The sequence below is a fragment of the Amphiura filiformis genome, chromosome 17, assembly GCF_039555335.1.
Source record: "Amphiura filiformis chromosome 17, Afil_fr2py, whole genome shotgun sequence".
NCBI lineage: Eukaryota > Metazoa > Echinodermata > Ophiuroidea > Amphilepidida > Amphiuridae > Amphiura > Amphiura filiformis.
In genome coordinates, this window is record NC_092644.1 from 10,259,611 (window position 1) to 10,279,850 (window position 20,240).

The 20,240-nt window shown below is 37.3% G+C and overlaps 2 protein-coding genes across 3 annotated transcripts; one reads left to right on the forward strand and one right to left on the reverse strand.

Annotated features, from left to right (window-relative positions):
- Positions 1 to 1,246: 1,246 nt before the first annotated feature.
- On the reverse strand, positions 1,247 to 3,877 carry LOC140136913 (uncharacterized). Of its 2 annotated transcripts, none has more exons than XM_072158564.1 (2): positions 3,510 to 3,877; positions 1,247 to 2,690 (listed from the first exon to the last, which is right to left on the reverse strand). In XM_072158564.1, exons 1-2 carry the CDS (start codon positions 3,824 to 3,826, stop codon positions 1,484 to 1,486), a joined length of 1,524 nt encoding a protein of 507 aa, XP_072014665.1. In that variant the 5' UTR covers positions 3,827 to 3,877; the 3' UTR covers positions 1,247 to 1,483. The 2 variants fall into 2 exon arrangements, with proteins under 2 accessions (XP_072014665.1, XP_072014666.1); XM_072158565.1 differs by having other exon boundaries at positions 1,247 to 2,342; positions 3,510 to 3,875.
- Positions 3,878 to 15,545: 11,668 nt separating this feature from the next.
- Positions 15,546 to 16,700, forward strand: LOC140138374 (somatostatin receptor type 5-like). The gene has a single exon (XM_072160281.1). The coding sequence runs from the start codon at positions 15,546 to 15,548 to the stop codon at positions 16,698 to 16,700; it is 1,155 nt and encodes a 384-aa protein (XP_072016382.1).
- Positions 16,701 to 20,240: the final 3,540 nt, after the last annotated feature.

Here is a 20,240-nt window from a genome sequence, read left to right on the forward strand (position 1 = left end):
TCTATCATCCCTGAAGTTGGTGAATAGCATTTTGTGGCCAGTAAAGATGCTATCGACAGTATGTAGGATTTATATAGATATCAATTAAATATATAACTTTCATTTAACTATCTACTGTAGATAACATCTGAATTGTACTTATATAATAAGGACACAACCTTTACTGAACTCTCTACAGTAGATAGGATCTTATAGTCAATAGTTATGTAACTGTCTACAGTAAATAGCGTCTTATTGTCAATAGAGATGCAAATTATCTACTGTAGATAACATCTTATTTGTACTTAACATGCTTAATACGGATATAACTTTTACTGAACTCTCTACAGTAGATAGCATCTTTAGTCAATAGTTATGTAACTGTCTACAGTAAAGAGATGCAAATTTCACTGAGCTATCTAGAGTATAATCATAGGATCTTGTAGTAATTAATGATGTAACTGTCACCGAACTATCTACAGTAAATAGCATCTTTAAGTCCCTATCGATTTCACTGAACTACCGTATCTACAGTAGATAGCATATTGTAGTAAATAAAGATTCAACTTTCACTATATACAGTAGATAGTATCTCAGTCATATTAATAATATATTAATAAAGATGTAACCAGTGTAAATAAAGATGAATTTTTGACGAACTATCTACAGTTTATAGCATCTTGAAGTCAATAAACAAATTTATTCGAATTATCTGCAGTTGATAGCATCTTAGCTTGGGGTACGTCACAGATCACTTTCACCTAACTCTACCATGTCTACTGTAGATAGCATAGTCCATAAACGTTTGACTTTCAATGAAATAGCATCTTGTAGTATTAAACAATGATGTAAATTTCAGTGAACTGTTATAGGTAATTATACATTAATTTTACATAACTGTATACCTTACTATTTCAAACCGATATAAATGTTGGTAAAAGTATATTGCCAAGTCCATGACGTCATTCATTAGATTCAGACATGATTATGTCTCTCACGTGACTCGACAGGATCCGACACTACAGACATGTTAGGAGATGCCAAACCTAGTCTTACTGTTGCTTGTCTTTCTTAGTTTTTAGTTACAACAGTCATGCTTTACGATTACGAAGTGGTGTTTTCTCTCTGGATTTCTATACCATTCACCCAATAAGGCCAAAAAAAAGAAAATTGTTTGATTTTTTACTTTTAAAGCTGTAAATTGCGTTGGATAAAGGCCTTGGAACTTTTTTTGCTTCTTTTAAAAAGAAATCAATAAATTAATAAATTTATTTATTTTTTTGCAAATATTTTTTTTTTTAAACCCTCTAGGGTCGGACCTAATTTTAGGGTCAGTCGGGTTACGCCAATCAAACATTTTTTCTGTGACCTAAGCTGTTCTTTTTGGTACCAATGGATATAATATATCGGGCTCCTCAATCCAGTAACTTAAAAGTTTTTCTCGTGATTATTTTCTTTTTGTCATTGAGGGAAGTGTCACTGAATTTATTTCTGACATAATAGTCTAGTCCAGATTACAATGTCTATGATCTTGCCACCACTCTTCTTCAAAGCGAATTTCCGAGTTTTCAACTTCTATCTGAACATCCCGAGTCATCTTTGGTATCTTCTCCTTTGCGTGTAGTGCTACTAACCTGTTTCCTATCAGTTTAACGTAGCTTATCTTTGGAAGAGAAAGTATTACACCATACACGGCCAAAAGCCACTCTGGTGATGGCTGTAACTGATGGTTTTGCAATAGATAAAGTTTTTCGATAGATGGGTGACCAGATAAAACTCTGATACCAGATGGGCTATATTCTCCGTTTGTTAGCTTTAGAGTTGCCAGTCTTTTGAGATGTTTAGAAATCAGTCCAATGTTTTCATCTGTAACGATCGCACCACTAAGTTCCAATATTTCCAGTTGCGTCAATGCGGTGATAACTAGTGCAGAGGTTTCGTGTGACGGTGGCTGTATTCCAGCTAATGCTAGATATTTCAAATCCTGCAATGTGGCGATGATACCACACAAAAACTTGTCTAAATTGAACCATCTCTCGGTATCCGGATTATTAGTTGAAAATCTAAAGGACTTCAGTTTCGTGAATTCATTCTGCAGATCACTACTCTGTATTTCTTCTGATCTTGTAACAATTGCATCAAGGCAACTGAGTTCAGTCATCGGTAAACCGGAAAGTGCCGCAAAACTGTCTCGTGTCAAAATCATTCCGTAAAGTGTCAGACGTCGCAGGTTTTTACATTGCCTAAGACGGATAAACAAGTATTCCCATAACTTGCCACCTTTCATGGTATTTGAAAACTCAGATTGAGTTTTACTGTCCATAGAAAGTTCGCATGTTTTAAGCGTCGTTGGTAAAGGTATTCTGTCGTGAAAATAAAGAGACGTGGATAAAAAGTAAGAAGTATCTGTCATTGCTGGTGGATCATCATACGCAGATAAAAAGGAAAGTGTTTCAAGGTTACCACAGTTTTGCTTTAGGTACAAAAGGATTTTTGTGCTAGCAACCTTAAGATAAATATATTTCAATGAACCACTGGTGTATTTCCTTAAGAAATCCAGGACAGTGTCTTTGTCGTCGGGAAACATCCAAACATCCATCTTGGGTCTGGTAATTCTCAGTTTTGTTTTTTTAATTTGATGCTGTTGCCAGAAATCAACGTGTGTCCATGCTTGAGGGTTACATAATATTTGATTGCATCTCTTTGAAACTCTGGAAAAGGAGAAAAGTCAAAAAGAAACATGGAATGTGATGTTTAGTATTGATTTAAAATTGGATCGAAGACCTCTGTTTTTGGACCGCGTAGCTCCAAAAGACCACTAACTAAATTTTACGAAAATACGAAAATAGAGCCCTGAAAGACCCTTGATTTTGAATAGAGCGCCGAAAGACCCTTACTTTTGAAATGTCAGCTCAAAATACCCCTAAATTGCTCATGTCCTACATTTCTGGTTTTTCCATTCGATTTGTAACCAGAAAGCCAAGAAAGATCGCTCGCATCTCCGAAAGACCCCTTTAAACCTACGTCATAAGCTTCCAAAATAAGCTTCCCCGGCGAGGTTTTGGCAATAGTAGGGGCAATCCCATCAATAATTTGTAACCAGACATCAATTGAAACATCGACATTTAACAAAACCGTCAGCAGCATGCAGCACAATGTGCTTGTCGATTTGCAGCAATATAAAACGCAAAGTGTGTTTTCATTTTGTGATGGTGGGTGGCATTCCAGAGTTATCAGTAATGATAGGGTTAAGCGAAGAATTATAGTCTGGGCAAGGCGTGACCTTTGCACTTTTCATGTCTATAGCCGACTTTGGCTGAGTGCAGGGAACACTGAGACACCGGGAACATTGTGATCTTCAGCAATGGAATAATACTTCCATATATTTAGCTTTCATTTAATTTGAGGCTAAAATCATCCTTTTACCACATCTGCAACAAAGGTTGTATCAAATTTAAAAATGGGGAGGATGGGGTCTTGTCACACCCTGAAACATGCGTGTGTATTGAAATTGTCCTTTACATACGTACCTCATGACCATAAGACGTTCATATAGTGTGAGAAACGAAAAGATGATAATGAGAGCATCATCAGTGAGGATGTCAAAAGGACATTCCGACGATGATGCAATAGCTTGACCCATATTGCCGTCATGTGACTGTTGCTTCAACCTGATAGTTCGCTGTATAAATAATACAAGAGTTGTAAGTTGGGCATATTTGTACAGACTACCGACAATTCCAATTTCAAAACCCTGTTTTGGTGTCAAGAAAGTTGCAGGACCAATACCCCTCACCCCGTAGAGACAGCCTGTCATCGTTAAAGTTACTCTTGCTTTCTTGCCCATGCAGGGCCCTTATATGGGGTCCCACGGAGTGTTTAGGCCCTAGTCAGTGGCGTAGCTGCCGGGAGGCAGGGGGCTGCCCCTGGCAAAAATTGCCTATTTGGGCCCCCGCCCCCTAGTGCAAGGAAAAAATGAGGGAAAAGGAGGGAGAGAGAGAGAGGAAAAAGAGGTAAAAAGAGAGGAGAGAGAGGGAGAGAGAGATGGGGAATCCATACGATATGCAATACCATACGATTATTATCAATAAGCCTGGCAAAATGGTCTATTTAGGCCCCCACCCCCCCCAGTGGGAAATTTGGTGAATTTGGGCCCCCGCCCCATACAGTCTTGCCCCCTGGACAAAATCCCAGCTACGCCGCTGGCCCTAGTATCAACAAAAAAACAACCCCATCGAGGCCGCAGGGCCGGCCGGCCCGAAGCCGGTGACTCCCATACGACGACTAAGCACTTCAAGTGGGACCCCAATATAAGAGCCCCGCAGGGCAAGAAACAAGAGTAACCTTAATGTAACACTGACAAACAGCTGAACCCCATAGTTCAGCTCATTAGAAAATAATCACACACTCAAGGGTATGGGCCGATTGCACGCATCCACTCCTTTCGAAAGCCGTATCTTGCTAAACAAATGTATTTAGGCCAAAATATCACAATTAATATTGATTTGAATATGTTATCTTCATATTACATGCAAACAAAATTAAAAAATTACAAAAACGACACAGGTACCTGATGTAATTTCAACCAAGCATTTCGCTGTTTCGTATTGAATGTGGATGTAGATGACGGCGTGCTGCCATTCATACTTCAGTTCATTCATAAAAATATCAAACTCACTCCATAGTAATAGTATATTAGGCATATTCTCGCCAAATTTGGACACCATCCGGCTATTTTTCCTATAGGTACCTTGCAATTTTCATAAATATTGGTCATAATACCCATATTTGGCATTTGACAAATACACAAATATTATGCACATAAATAATACGCTAGACATTCCCACACACGGAAAACAGCTAGCTCCTCTTTTGATGTTTACTGAGGTATGGCGAGTGTGGCATTCAGCACGTAAAATTGGGAAAGCTATTTAGCATAACAAAGGGTTAGTTCCCATTACACTTAAGGGGTTATTTGCATAGTAAATACACTATTAAATCACGGCGATATGTAAATTGGTGGATGATGTCATAGTTAATTAAAGTTTGTCACTCGGTGTATTACAACTTGTTGTACATAATCTGTGGTGCGGGAACCGCTTTAGGTATCAAGAGAGGGCGCTATTTATGCCCTATATACAGTGCAATATAGACTGAATATTGAATGTGATTCATTGCGTTATAGACGGAATATTAGAGAGACCATGTTGGCCTATTTGATGTGGTACAATAAGACGTCCATATAGCGTAAGAAACGAAAAGATGATAATGAGCGCATCATCAGTGAGGATGTCAAAAGGACATTCAGACGATGACGTAATAGCTTGACCCATATTGCCGTCATGTGATTGGTGCTTCAACCTGATAAAGTTAATAGTTCGCTGTAAAAATAAATAATACAAGAGTTGTAAGTTGGGCATAATCAGAGTACAGACAATTCAAATTTCAAAACCTTGCTTTGTTGTCAAGAAAGTGCACAGGACCAATATGTTCGGAAGTGTCGCTAATAATTACGCGTGAGCCGTGACACAGTGTCATCGCCCGATATCTTCATGGCAGAAATCGCCATGGTAGGTTGAATCCACAGCCACGCATGGCCATTTTGTTCCGACCTGTTTAATAGTTTTGAGACGCATAATGAGCCGAGGGACATCCGACTAAGGCTACCGACAATAGCCTGGTAATTGACCTCTCTGTGTGTGAGTGAACATGTATACGCCATGAGGTCATCTGCTTTTAGACTGCCTCCACGAGTGAGTGCAGCTAGCCTACGCTGCGCTATAGTTAGGCACATATAAAATCAGAAGTTTTTTTCAGTTTTTGAGCTCAATACGCACGCTTCTTTCTCAAAACGCAAGCTAACGACTATCATATCCTTTCAACACATATGTTCAAGTGCAAAGAAATAAATATGGCTTCTTTAGAACAAAAAATTACGGGAGATATTCATCATTTTCTACCCCGGTATCCAAAGATTTATCGCCTGAATATCAAATCGTGCATAGCACATTCACGTGTATCGATCACGTGTATTCATTTTAGTGTCTCTGCTAACCAGCTAAGCGATGTCGGTGTGCGCCGGTGAACGAAACCAACGTGGAAGTACAAAATACTGCACCACCATATACCACTATTTATATGGACATAGCATTCATGCCCGGCATTAATATTAATTAATAATACCACAAAATATTAGTGTAATATGAATATTGATTAACTTAAAATAATGTTTGTACACCGAGTGTGGGTCCGAGTTTAAGTCCAATATTGTTTATTCAATTATGTAATAAAAAGTACGAAACAAAATCTAGCATTAGCTTACCAATGGCAAAATCAAAATGGCAGGAACCGGCCGCACACAGAATAATATATATATATTTGACTCTTTTGTATTGTTCACAATGACCTCTATTCCGCATTTTATACCAGATCACTTTAGTGCGTTCACTGTACTATTATGGATACACTTTATGGCCATTGTTATTGTGATGATGACCTTCATCGGTTCCCGGATCAGTTATTGTGGTTATTTATTCAAACAAATATTTCCATAAAATAACATTATGCAGTTCTTGCGTGAAAATTAATCTCATTTGGAATACTAAACTTGAAAATTGAAATATAACAAATATGTTCATACCAAAAATAAGCTGCTGTGGTTCTGAGTTCTGGAAGCAAATTAAAAGTACACATAGAATTTGAAAAAAAATATTAGGAAGTCAAAGTAAATATAAATTAAATAATTATTTCCATAAAAGAAAATTGTGCTTTCTCTGCGGCAAAAAGGATCAGAAAAAATTGTATGTATTTTGTATCATGGCATCATTAAGTTTGGAGCATTATGTCATAGGTCTGTAAGTATGTCTTGGCATCTATAACCCTGGACAAAAGGGTTGGAATGAAATTAGTACGGTATTGTAAATGAGCCCCGTCCCCCCGATCAATGTTGAATCCTGACATTTTATTCATGTGTGCTCAGTAGTACCCAACATTGATTGGTGGGGCAGGTATTGGGGGTGAGGGTAATGTTTAGACTTGACACTATAGAAAGCGCCTTTTCATCACTCTAGAAATAACGAAAATATGGCCATTACAAGGTGCACATTCTATTTTTCATTCCAACCTATTTTGTCTAGCATTGTAGCTTCAAAGCAAAAACGTAGTAGACCTGACACGAAACGAAGTGACACGGACTCTCATCCTAAATGGTATCATCTTTTTCATCTGTCAACTGCCCTATCGCGTCTAGATTTTGGATGACGTTCTGGACTTGACCGGACAGATTGACTTAATTGGATTTGAATTGGAATCGTTGGTTCTGACAATTATTGGTGGAGCATTTTGATCAATATTTGGTAAAAGCATTGTAATTATTGTAAAACTGTATTGCGCTGTAACGCATAGGAGTTGAAGTTAGCAAAATAATTTTATTGCCAATGATTATGCGTTTATTTTAAACTCAACTCCTTGTATCTAAAGATTAGTAGCAACGTGGACTCTCCGTTTCCGGGATGACCATTAACAATTAAAAACATTGAACATTGACTATTGGAAACATTCAAAATATATTTCTTGGCAAATAATCAAAAGAAACAACAATCACAGTATGGTGGTGTTACCCACTGGTGTTATCATTACATCACACCCATCTTAACACCACCACATAATCTGCATCTGTATGTAGTTTACTGTGCAAAGTCCTGTTGAACTGGATATCTCGCACAGGGTGTAGACTCGGTGCGCGATGTAACATGCAAAAAAAAAGGGTATAGTGGGGCAAGCGATTTGCGCGGAAAAAAAATAGCCAATTGCGCGAAGATTGCGCGGAACTTTTTTTCAGTGCAAATCATGTATCCCTGCCCATAGGAAAAAAATAGCCAATTGCGCGGAGATTGCGCGCAATTCACTTGTCCCTGACTGACACTAACTTTAATGTTCCATTGGGTTACAATTTTTGGTAAAGGTGCGCACTTGTAACAAACTTTATTTGGTTAATTTGTGGTTGAACAAAAGAAACGGATGAGATCTGTCATGGTACATGTTCTTGATCTGGTGCCAGTGGTTATCCGAACGTTCAATCAAAAATAATGCTTACGGGTGCTTCAATAAAATAAATGAAGATTTTAACATTTCATTTGCTATGCGAGTCTCTTGGAAGATTTCAAGACAGTGTAGCTTGCCAGAATTTGTATACTTAAACGAGCGGCCACTTAAAACATGTTAACTGAAGATTACAGAGAGTACATATCTGATAGCTGGTCTATATGAGTCTCTTGTTCCATGTTTATTGCCGAATATGGAAACTTCATTCAAGTTCTCACACGATTGCAACCAAACGCACAGTGTCATGTACCCTGGGTAATTTAATTTGATTATTTATCTTTGTTTACAATTAAAATCTATTTCATGAGACATTTTAGGGACTCCCCTTTCTTGCATCAAGTTGACCAACAACAAATTGAATCATTTCTAGTTTTGGATAGTTGGGAATTCCCCATAGACTGTAAAGTGAAAGTGACATCATTCATGTTGGGGGAAACCCGCAGGAAGTGATGTAATGAGAAAGGTTAATGTTATAATTAAGGTGTGGGAATTTCCAAGATTGCATCATGTTTTGTAAAATAGCAATTGGGTTAATGGGATTTCCCAATGCTTGGTATATAAGAAAAGCTGAACATAATTCTTCACAGTTTGTAGTGTTGATCTGGGTTAGCTAATGTACTTACAGTCCATTTCGTTCAAAGAAAGGAAATTGCGAACCAGAAATATTTTGTGTAGTCAATGTAGTCAATGAACTACTACCTGCCAGTAATGTCGGAGAAGATCTAGTTTACGTCAAAGTGCGTACCTCTTCCAAGAAAGGAAATAATATTCTTCTGTCGACTTGCTGAAGTCTGGTTTATGAACAACACATCTGTCAATGTAATTGGAAACAAGGGGACTGTATGCGACACAGGCCTGTTTCATGAAAAAATTGTGTGAAAGGTGAAAGTAGCGCCAGTTTGGAGATCGAGAACGGCGCAAGGAGTTAAGTGTTTGGAGATTGAGAACGGCGCAAGGAGTTTAGTGTTTGGAGAACTGCGCAAGGAGTTAATTAAGTGTGGAGAAAGCAGCACCATTTCTGAGCGAGGATTTTATACGCAAAGGGTTTTACACATGGGATTATAAATGCAAGTGTACAGTGGGCTTCGCTGAGCAGTGATTTTCGCAGGAGACTGAATCAGGATATATACATCAGCCTTCCAGAACATTGCAAGAACTCTATGATCACCTAAAAGAAGACTGCTGGTTAAGTACTGAGTAGTTAAAATTGTGATTGTGTGATTATTTTGTACTGCATTTGTTGTCATATATTGTACCAATCATATTTTACTTTCAATTAAAGACTTAGATATTGTTAACTTAATTAATCCGTGTGTTTTGTTGTGCATTCTGAAGTGAATTTGGGATAAAGGTGTTTTTGGCCTTTAGTCATATTAAGCGGCTCGTAACAACAGTATATTAAACCTAACCAATCCCGACGATGCAACGGAGCTGCTGTATGGTCCTACGGACAGACTTCTGATCATGGCCGTACCTGTACCCATCATTTCTTTAGTCGGTATTATCAGGAATGGCGCGTTTTTGTACACGTCTGCAAAGATTAAAGAATGACGCAATGATATCATTAGAGCATTTCTAGCTAATTTGGCAGTTTGTGACATATCGTTTTTAGTATCGTCAAATATTTTGGTAATTCAACTTACAAGTAGTTGAGTTAAACTCGTAAAATTTTGGAATAAAGCTTCACCGTAGTCTGAGAATTATTGTAAAACTAGAGTACGTCAATGTATGCAGATATTATCATATTACACTATTTCTATCACGTGACCAGCAGGTTGGTCAAGTTTTACATTGATATACATACTCTAGTATTACAATAATTCTATCCCAATTCTTATCTTATTTTGCCGGCCAAACCTTCAATAGATAATATAAACAATAGTGCAGAAAGTGGACTGCCTTGATGAATATCTTTTTCTGAAGGGAAACAAATATGAACAATCCAACTTTAGATTCATTTCATTTCTTTTCCTTTTAATTTTTTCCTGGTCTTTCATTGTAAATTTTAAATTTGTTTACTCATCTTTCTTTCACTTCCTCATAATTCTATGTCTTTTTCGTTCTCACTTTCGGTTTTCTTTATTCTGTATACTTTGCTTCTTTCTTCGAACTACCGGTATACATACTATATTACTTTTATCTTTCTTAGTTGCTTCCTGCTATTTCTTTTCTTTTTCTATATTGGTTTTGTATCTTTATTTGCTTATAAAGTAGGTAATGGGCTACGCATCCTGCACATGAACATATAAACACAACTTGGGAATGATTGCTTGCTACAAGATTAAACTGAATAAGAAAGAACAGTTTACCAACCCAACGTATTACAATTAAACTAAACAACAAATAAACACCATCACCATCATGAACATTAGGCCACCAGCTCCCATTGATAAACGGTAGTTATCTTGTTGTGCCATCCCATAATACGGTTCGTTTTCTACACGTAACGTTTTTACATGTTTTATGGGACACCTTGTAGTTGGAGCTCTCCTAGCATAGAACCATTTCAATGCCGACCGAGTCGACTCAACCCTTCTGCGCATGTGGGTGTCATGATTAAAACCAATAGCACATGATGCAGTCATGTCTACAGTAGAATTCATCTCGACCTTTGCAGGACTTAACCCCATTAAAAGCTATTAAACCAAGATAACACTCATTGAAACAGCTCAACTGATTAAATCGGATCTTCTCTGGTTGTGCACAAGTGACTGTTTTCATGTGCGATATAGCAATAAAGCTGGTATTCATAGCTTCAGTTGGGTAACCGATTATAAAGGAAACGAAAGGAAACAATGTTATGTGTGGCTTTGTTCACGAAATCAGACAATGGCGTGCTTTTTGTAAACCAGCATTCTTGAAAATGAGCAACATAATGATTTTTGACTTAACACGGTTTGGGGAATAATTTCTTCATATTTTTGGTGTTATCTGTCGTTTACATGTCCTTCCTAAAACACAAAAGTACGACCCTCTCCAAACACCTAAATTAGCTAAAAATTTAGGACATGTTACAAAACTATATTGTCTAGAATTTTAGAAGAGTACTTTTAATATTGGCCGGTTATTTTTCACACAGCGACGTTAACTAGGCAATGTACTATTACCTATAACATTAACTAAAACACCAAAGTACGAATATTTCCAAACATCTAAATTAGCTAAAAATTTAGGACATGTTAAAAACTATATTTTCTAGAACTTTAGAAGAGTACTTTTAATATTGGCCGGTTATTTTTCACACAGCGACGTTAACTAGTCATATCCCCATACTGTTAACGTAGGGCTATTTGTAAAGGTCACGCGTCAATGGGAAAGAGCACTGTGTATTGTGTATAGGAAAACGGACAGTAACTGCAGTATGATTGAGTCAGCAAACGAGTCGCACGGTGCATGCATGTAGGTTGAAGTTTGAACCATACAGCTTTTAGTCTACAACACAGTGGGTTTAGCGAAAGGTTCATGTCATTACCTACATAATTGCCGAATATGGAAACTTCGTTCCAGTTTTCAGCCGATTGCAACCAAACGCACGGTGTATTAAACCTAACCAATCCCGAAGATGCAGCGAAGCTACTGTATGGTCCTACGGACAGATTTCTGATGGTCGCACTTGTACCCATTATTTCTTTAATCGGTATTATCGGTAATGGCGCGTTTTTGTACACGTCTGCAAAGATTAAAGAGTTACGCACTGATATCATTACAGCATTTCTAGCTAATTTAGCAGTTTGTGATATATTGTTTTTAGTGTCATCAAATGTTTGGTTTTTGATTATAGTGCTCAATACGTCAGTGAATATTGAATTCCCGTTGCATTCAGCGTTCGAGTGTGCCGTATCTGTGATATCCGTCAATTGGTGGTATTACGCATCTCTGGGACTTGTTACTCTAATCACAGTAGAACGTTACGTCGCTATATGTATGCCAATTATGCACCACAATATCAAAGGAAAAACACGGACAATTAAACTATTAACAGCAATATGGATTTTTGCCTTACTCATAACCCTCACTCAAATTCCACAAAATATGAAATATACACAATTATGCGTGATGTGGCCAAGTTTGCCAGAATTTGCTAACCTTTCATCAACAATTAACGATTGTGAACCGCTGAATGTATCCGCTGATATCTACGGAAGTTGTCTGGTATTAATATCATTAGTGATAGCAATGGTTATAAACGTGGCATTGTATATAAATATCATAAGGGAACTAAGAAATAGAGTTATAGACCGTGCACGAAATCAAGTGACACGGACACTCATCCTAAATGGTATGATCTTCTTCATCTGTCCACTGCCCTATCGCGTCTGGATTTTAGATGACGTTCTGGACTTGACTGGACAGATTGACTTGATTGGATTTGAATTGGAATCGTTGGTTCTGACAATAGGTCGAGCATTCTTGATATTGAATAGCATAATTAATCCATATTTATATGTATTCACTTGCCAGCATTATAGACAAGCTATGCTTCAAGCATTTTGTGGAAATTATTGTAATACTGTATTGTGCCGTAAGGCGAATCCTCTGCCTAAATATGATAATGAACATAGCACGGCTAGTACAAAAGCATTGGAGTTGAAGTCGACAAAATAAGTAGCAACGTACTGCTTCCGGGATGACCATGTACCATACAACAATGGGTATAAACGTGGCATTGTATATAAATATAATAGGGGAACTAAGAAATAGAGTTGTAGACCGTGCGCGCACGAAATCAAGTGACACGGACTCTCATCCTAAATGGTATCATATTCTTCATCTGTCAACTGCCCTATCGCGTCTGGATTTTAGATGACGTTCTGGACTTGACTGGACATATTGACTTGAATGGATTTGAATTGGAATCGTTGATTCTGACATTAGGTCGAGCATTTTTGATATTGAATAGTATAATCTGTATGTTTTACTTGCCAGCCTTATCATGAGACTAGCAATGATGAAAACGTGTAGAAATCATTGCACATAACTATGATATAAATGAATATAACACTATATTTATGCTATATACTATAGCACAAAAACACTGTAGTTGAAGTCAACAAAATAATTTAAATTCAAGTAACTCCATGGTTTAGTATAGAAGCGCAGCCTTTTCATTTACGGGATGACCATGGGTGACGACACATTTTTATATTTATTTATTTATTTATTTATTTATTTAGCTAGTTATTTAGTTAGTTCATAGATAGTTATTACATTCGGCAAATACCCGCCAAAATCCAATATTGACCTAGTACAATAAATTAAATTATTAAAGGGATGTCTAAAGCACCACTATTACCCAGAGATAAACAAAACATGCCCTTCACGATGATCAAATAAAGCAAATGGTATATGCCCCAAACCATTAAGCATCTATTATAGTGCATGTCAGTGTCAAAATTACACTATTCCTCGAAATGGGGGAAATATAATTTTCAAAGTGAGTACTCATTAACATTATAATCAAAACTGTCAATACTGATCAACGGGCGATCCATTCATTCTGAAACGCTGGATATTCACCGAGAACGAATGTGTGGTCGTTAATAAATACCCTGTTGCATCGAAAATTTGCAAATTCGTAACTTTCAGATTCAAATGTCGACAATAGTCTGTCCAAATTTTAACAATTTGAACAATGTTGAAATTGACGAAATTTTGACGCTGAGAAAATTGTTGCTGGTTTGCTTTGTCAAAAAATTGAATCATTCCTAATTTCGAAAACTGCATTCTTATACATGGATGCAAGCTGACCTGAAGGAAAAAGCCTGAAAAGTGCGTGAATCTGGGCCAAAAGCCTCCAAAACGGGCTGAAAATAAAGAAAAGTGCGGGAATTTGGACTTCATGAAAGCAGGAATTCCTGCAAAAGCAGGAAAACTTGAATCCCTGAATATATAGCTCTATATCAACAACAAACCTCAAAATGCACAATTACTGAAATTTAACACAACTTCATTCAACTCCTTCACAGCCCCATTCGCTGAAGCGAAGTTTTAAAATCCCTACGTTAGACTAGAGCATGGTTTGTGGTTAATACCCTTGAAATCTGTTTTTCATTTAGATTGGAGGTGACGCGTATGTAGGGCTGTTAAGACCCCCTTTTTCAGCATCGCTGTCACCCAAAGACCCCATATTTTTTTACGAACACATGCTCTGTCACCCAAAGACCCCTATTTTTCCATTTGATCTGTCACCCAAAGACCCTTACAAGTTCAATTTGAACAGCAACTTTCATTTATCACTGATTTTGTTACTTATTTTGAAAAAACAATGAAATTTGAAGCCATTTTGAACTAGAAATCCGATTTTCGAGGTTTTTGTGGCGCTTTTTTGGCTCTCATCCAAAGATTCCATTTAAAAAAAAAGGTCATGTTCTCACCCAATGACCCCATATTTTTTACATTTGCTCTCACCGAATGCCAAAAATCATGCTCTCACCCAATGACCCCATATTTTTTACATTTTGCTCTCACCGAATGCCCCTTAGTGCGAAAGTGCCAGCCCTACACCTATATCCATTTCATATTGAAGTGCCCCCCGGGGATGGACCGACCCCGTTTTATAGTTAGCGTATCGGTTGCTTAGGGGCTGTGCAATAATTATGAGCCCTGGGGGAGGGTAAAATTGTGGGGGGGGGGGGGGTGGCCAAGAAATTTTTGGCGAGCCAAGGTGGGGAAAAGCAATTTTACAAGCCACATTTACGCATTTTTACTGCCAGAATATACCTTTTTACCGATACATCGACTATCTATTCTATAGTCTTCACAACGTAGCTGTTCAAGTTGGAGTAAGGTTGCGCTTATAAACAGCGACATATCGGACTGACACGCACGTGAGAAATCTCTGTGTAGGCCTAACTGCAGACAAACATATTTTGTTAAAACTTATATTCATGACCAGCATGACCAGTGATGACTTCCCAACTTCACAAGTACGCTACGTTTCCTCCTTTTGTCAATGCTCAGAAGCCATTAAATCCTGTCATATTTTCAAACAAGCATAAAAATATAAAAGATATTTTATGATTGTTTTGACGCGACCTCCACCCACCAAGGATTTATGACGAAAAATATCAACCATATGATGTCATCACCAGTGACGTCACACGAGTGTTTTATTTTTTGATGAGCAAATTTACATATCTTACAAACAAATTTCACGCAAGACTGGTCACTTAAACCAAATCCGTTTCGACTTCTCATGTCAAATCCTATACAAGGACATCGCGTTCTTTTATTTCTCTGATATCTCTCTTACTGCAACACGCATAAATGAACACGTCAAATCAAGTTGAATTTTGCTTGTAATTTATCAGTAAAACTCATCGTTTTGGTTTACTATACGAGAGTCACAGAAACAGAGACCAACTGCAGCGTACATCTCAAAGTTCTTCAATATTTTTTATCTATATACGCGCCGACGGTGTGCTACAATCCCGGCTACAATGGAAACATTTTTCAATACCAAGATGTCGATGAACATATTTTTCAATACCACAACAGCTGAAACTTGTAGCAAAGCAGAGTATTTCCTAAATCTAACGACTCCACGAGACGCAGAAGACATACTGTATGGACCAACCGACAGATTTCTCATGACGGTACTCATACCTATAATATCATTAATAGGTGTCATCGGTAACGGCGCATTTCTCTACATGTCTTTTGTTGTTCCAGAACTACGTATTTCGGTCACCACATCATATTTAGCCAACTTAGCAGTCTGTGATTTACTGTTTTTACTCTCAGTAAATGTCTGGTTTGTAATCATCTTTCTAAATACCCAAGTGAACATAGAATTCCTGCTGTATTCCTCGATCGAATGTGCAATATCTACCGTTTCAGTAAATTGGTGGTATTACACTTCTCTTGGTTTGATCACCCTCATAACAGTGGAACGCTATTTTGCAGTATGTCATCCTATAAAACATATGAACATGAAGTCCCAACCAGGTAGGGTCTCTAAACTTCTTGCAGCGATATGGATTTTAGCTCTTCTTGTTACTTTCACTCAGGTACCACAGAGTTGGAAATTCATAACTTACTGCGTGGTATGGCCTGATATGAAAAAATTTGAAACTTTTCCTAATACCATCAGAGATTGTGAGCCTCTGAGTGTTGTGTATGACATATATGGAAGTGTTTTAGTAGTTGTAACAATGTTGGTAACTCTTCTAATAAACACGGTGCTCTTTATAAGAATCATTCATGAATTGAGAAAGACTCGGAACTTAGGAAAAACCTCTTCGGTAGACAAGGTCCGAAATCAAGTGACACGGACTCTCATCCTAAATGGTATCATCTTCTTCATCTGTCAACTGCCCTATCGCGTCTGGATTTTAGATGACGTTCTGGACTTGACTGGACAGATTGACTTGATTGGATTTGAATTGGAATCGCCGGTTCTGACAATAGGTCGAGCATTCTTGATATTGAACAGTATAATTAATCCATTTTTGTATGTGTTTACTTGTCGACATTATAGACAAGCTGTGTTGAAAGCATTTTGTGGCAATCGTTGTCTTGGTCCAGAGGCGATTACCGATGATATAACGGTTTCGCGTGGTTTCGTAAGGAAAGCCAGATGGACTACAAGCAATAGTACAAACAGCACGGCTTTGTGAATGGCAGAGTTTGTATTTTTAACGCAAGTTGCAGTGACTTTTAAAGCTTCTCGAAAGCCAGTAACATTAAATTTGTCTGAGCTAATCTTTCAACTAAAACATTTGAGCATGCAATTTCATAGTTTGAAAATTACACAATATCGTTTGTAGATGGTCTACATGCTTTGGGAATTATATAAAGGCTACCTAGCCTGGCTTATCTGAGCCATGAATTTTCCATGGACCCAAGCGTGTGTCCCTTACAAACAAACAAACAAACAAACAAACAAACAAACAAACAAACAGCGTAAAAGATAATGTTGTACACTTTCGACTTACAGGTCATGTAAATTGCGCAAATAACGTTTACACGTACAAACAGTATTTTTGTGGGGCCATGAGAGCACATCAGAAACACCAAATTGCATTCTGAATACGAGGAATGTCCTTCTGATATCAAATTGTTTTGATTTTTTGAAATTCGCGATATAAATACAAATTTGATGGCAAATTATTAAATATGGATATTTGACAGTCCTCAAAGTAAATCTTATCTTATCAGCTTACAGCTCCAAAGAAAAATAATTCCGACTAGTAAAATAATTATAGTTAGATGATGAAATGCAATTTTAAATTAATTGCACGTTCCTTATTCCATGAAACTAACAAATACCAAGTTGTAGGAGCCTTTAAGCCTCTTCGCTATAATTACACTGCACTTTCGTTGATTAAAATAATTAGCTGGCTTGTGGTACTGAGGTTTGTAATGAACAAAATAAATTACTTTTGTACAAGAATCGTGATGTAAATAATTCAACCATATCCTATGTAAGTAATCTTTTTGTTTTTGCCAGAGTTGCTGATGATTTCGGCTCCAGAGAATCTCAGGGTACCGGGTCTTTGTAGACGTCTGTAAAAAACGCTTAATGCACCAAAATTCCCGCCAAAATACACACCGTTACCATGGTTGCAAATTATCTTCTACGTTGAAAATCTTTGAAACAAGAGATATTACTTTTTAGCTGTCCAGCGCATAACGTAACAAAAAATAATAAATGTAATAAAATTTAATGTACTTCATCATCCACCCATCCGCTAATAAATGAACCAAGTTCGTCAACATTCATGTTCTACCAGGAACTGATCATGAAAATAAATCATTGTTTTTGTTGTTTTGTTGAATAAATTTTATATTAATCAGAAAATTCAATGCGTGTTGTGAGAAATAAAGACTCCTTTAACCATGCATTTATAATGTTTGTATAAAAAAGCCAAACAAGACCAAGTGATTTTTTACTTCCTATATGAAGAGCTTATTTCCAAACCGTGTTAAGTCCACAACCACAAGGTTCTCATTTACTTGTGTGATACAATCACAATACTTTGACAAGTTTGACATTAGCAACAATGAGTTGTACCATCAACAAGCCATTATTTACCACAACAATGCTGGTTAACAATATGCAGACTTTTGTTCTCATTTGGGAATCAATTTAAAGACCTCACACAGTATTGTTACTGTTCGTCCATCCACTGTTTGCTTTGTAATGGTGCATCCAACTGAAATTAACTGAAGGTAAATCAGACACATGTGTTTGTTGACTTAACACGGTTTGGAAATAAGCTCTTCATATGTACCTTGTACAATATTTCGTTTTAATAACCATGTTATACTGTGTTATAGACTGGGAGTATCCCTAACGCATGTTTTTAAAAGAAAACTTAGGAGAGAAAATGAACAAAGAAGTCACTTGGTACCCGTAGAGATTCAAACCTCGGACCTCTCGCGTATGCCACGCAGAAGACCACCAACCTGTAGCCGGCCTAGCTAGCCACGAGGGTTTCGCTGGTCCGGCCAGCGATGCAGTGTGTGTATGACTTGAGCTGATTTAATTGCGTCATGGCATCACGTCTTCACGTGAAATGCATGCATGCGCGCAATGGCTTTCATAGTGAGCTTTGGTGAGTTTCAGTCGGGTTAGGGTTAATCTTTGGGCGTGGAGCATAATAAAAAGTGTAGAGTGTTTCGGGAAGCTATGGAAATAAGACGACGGGCACCAAGACCCTAAACAGAGAGGAGGGCACGTGCCTCTTAAGTCATGTTTACGATCCACTACTGCCACGGCCCTGCAAGGTGCTAACACTTCAAAGTGTTCATAGTTCTGGTCGCTAGGGTTCAAATCCCCGCACAGGCATGGAATCCTACGTAATATGTATCATGTTCGCTTCCATCTAGCGATCAATAACCTGAATAACCATTGTGTAATTCAATTCAATGCACAAGCTCATACACATGTGGTTCTTTGATGTCATTCGCATACAATATAACCCGTGATCAATAATGAACGTTGGTCAAAAGACGAGCTTACTGAAGTGAAAAATTATGTACTTGCAGATTCATCATTTATGCATATTGCCTTGAAAATCATAAAAAGCAACTGCTTGATCAACCAAAATGATTTTATTAGCGTTATTTCTAAACCAAATTTCAAAACCACAAAGTGTTTTACCTGACTTTTGACCCAGAAATGTATGAATTTGATGAAAAATTGTGATGAAAAATAATATTTTACAAGTCAGGTTCAGAAAGAGAAAATCTCATTACACACGTTAATTACATCACAATCCAAACATAGGTGGTTAAGTTCATGGGGAATGTTACAAACTGTTGTATGTTTTGCCATATTGTTTTTCTATAGGGAATAATGTTTTATTGTAAAAATCGGACATGAAAACCTATCAAAAACACAACAAAAACGTGCATCGCTATTTGTGTGCATGAAACAAATTATAAGAATTGTACAGAAGTGACCTAACACTTATAAAGGCTGTATCTTGAGAAAGCACATGGTCTGATGTTAGAATCTTGGCAAGGACACTCTGGTGAAATAAAGAAAAATATATTTGATTGATTTTGTGTGACGTTTGAGCGTTAAATGTTTCAAAATTTAAAAATGAACAAAATGCGAGTAACTATGATGTCATCAACATGACAATAATATTCATGATAAATAATTATTGCTCCCTAAAAAAGAAATGGTTAACAAATGGTTTGAATACATCGCACGAACTTATAGTAACTGTATCTAGAAATGTGTGCAAGTTACTTGTTACGGTTACTGCCCAGCTCATCAGCGCGATATGGGATATTCTTTACCTCGAGTTTACTGCCCTCTGTTGACAACAAGGCTTCGAACTCTTATCAAGGCGATCTAAGAAGTGCAGGGCCGTGAGCTGCAGTCTGCAAAAGAGACTAAGTGGATCAGATTACCATATTAGTCATTCCTGATGAAGTCCTCTGATGTATAGGACAAATTACGGTATTGTACCGAGTAAAATTCACTCATTCAAAATGCTTATTTGCTACACAAACTTGCTAAATCTATTCAATGAGGTTTGTATAATTTTGGTTGAACACGCGTGGATTTAAAAGTTGACTTTTAAAATCCCTATTTGCACGAGATACTTATTATTCGTAATTACGTTCTATTGATTTAATTTCATGAGACAAAATGCTTAGTTAATATTTTAAGGTCAGTCAGTCGTACAGCTCTTTGATCG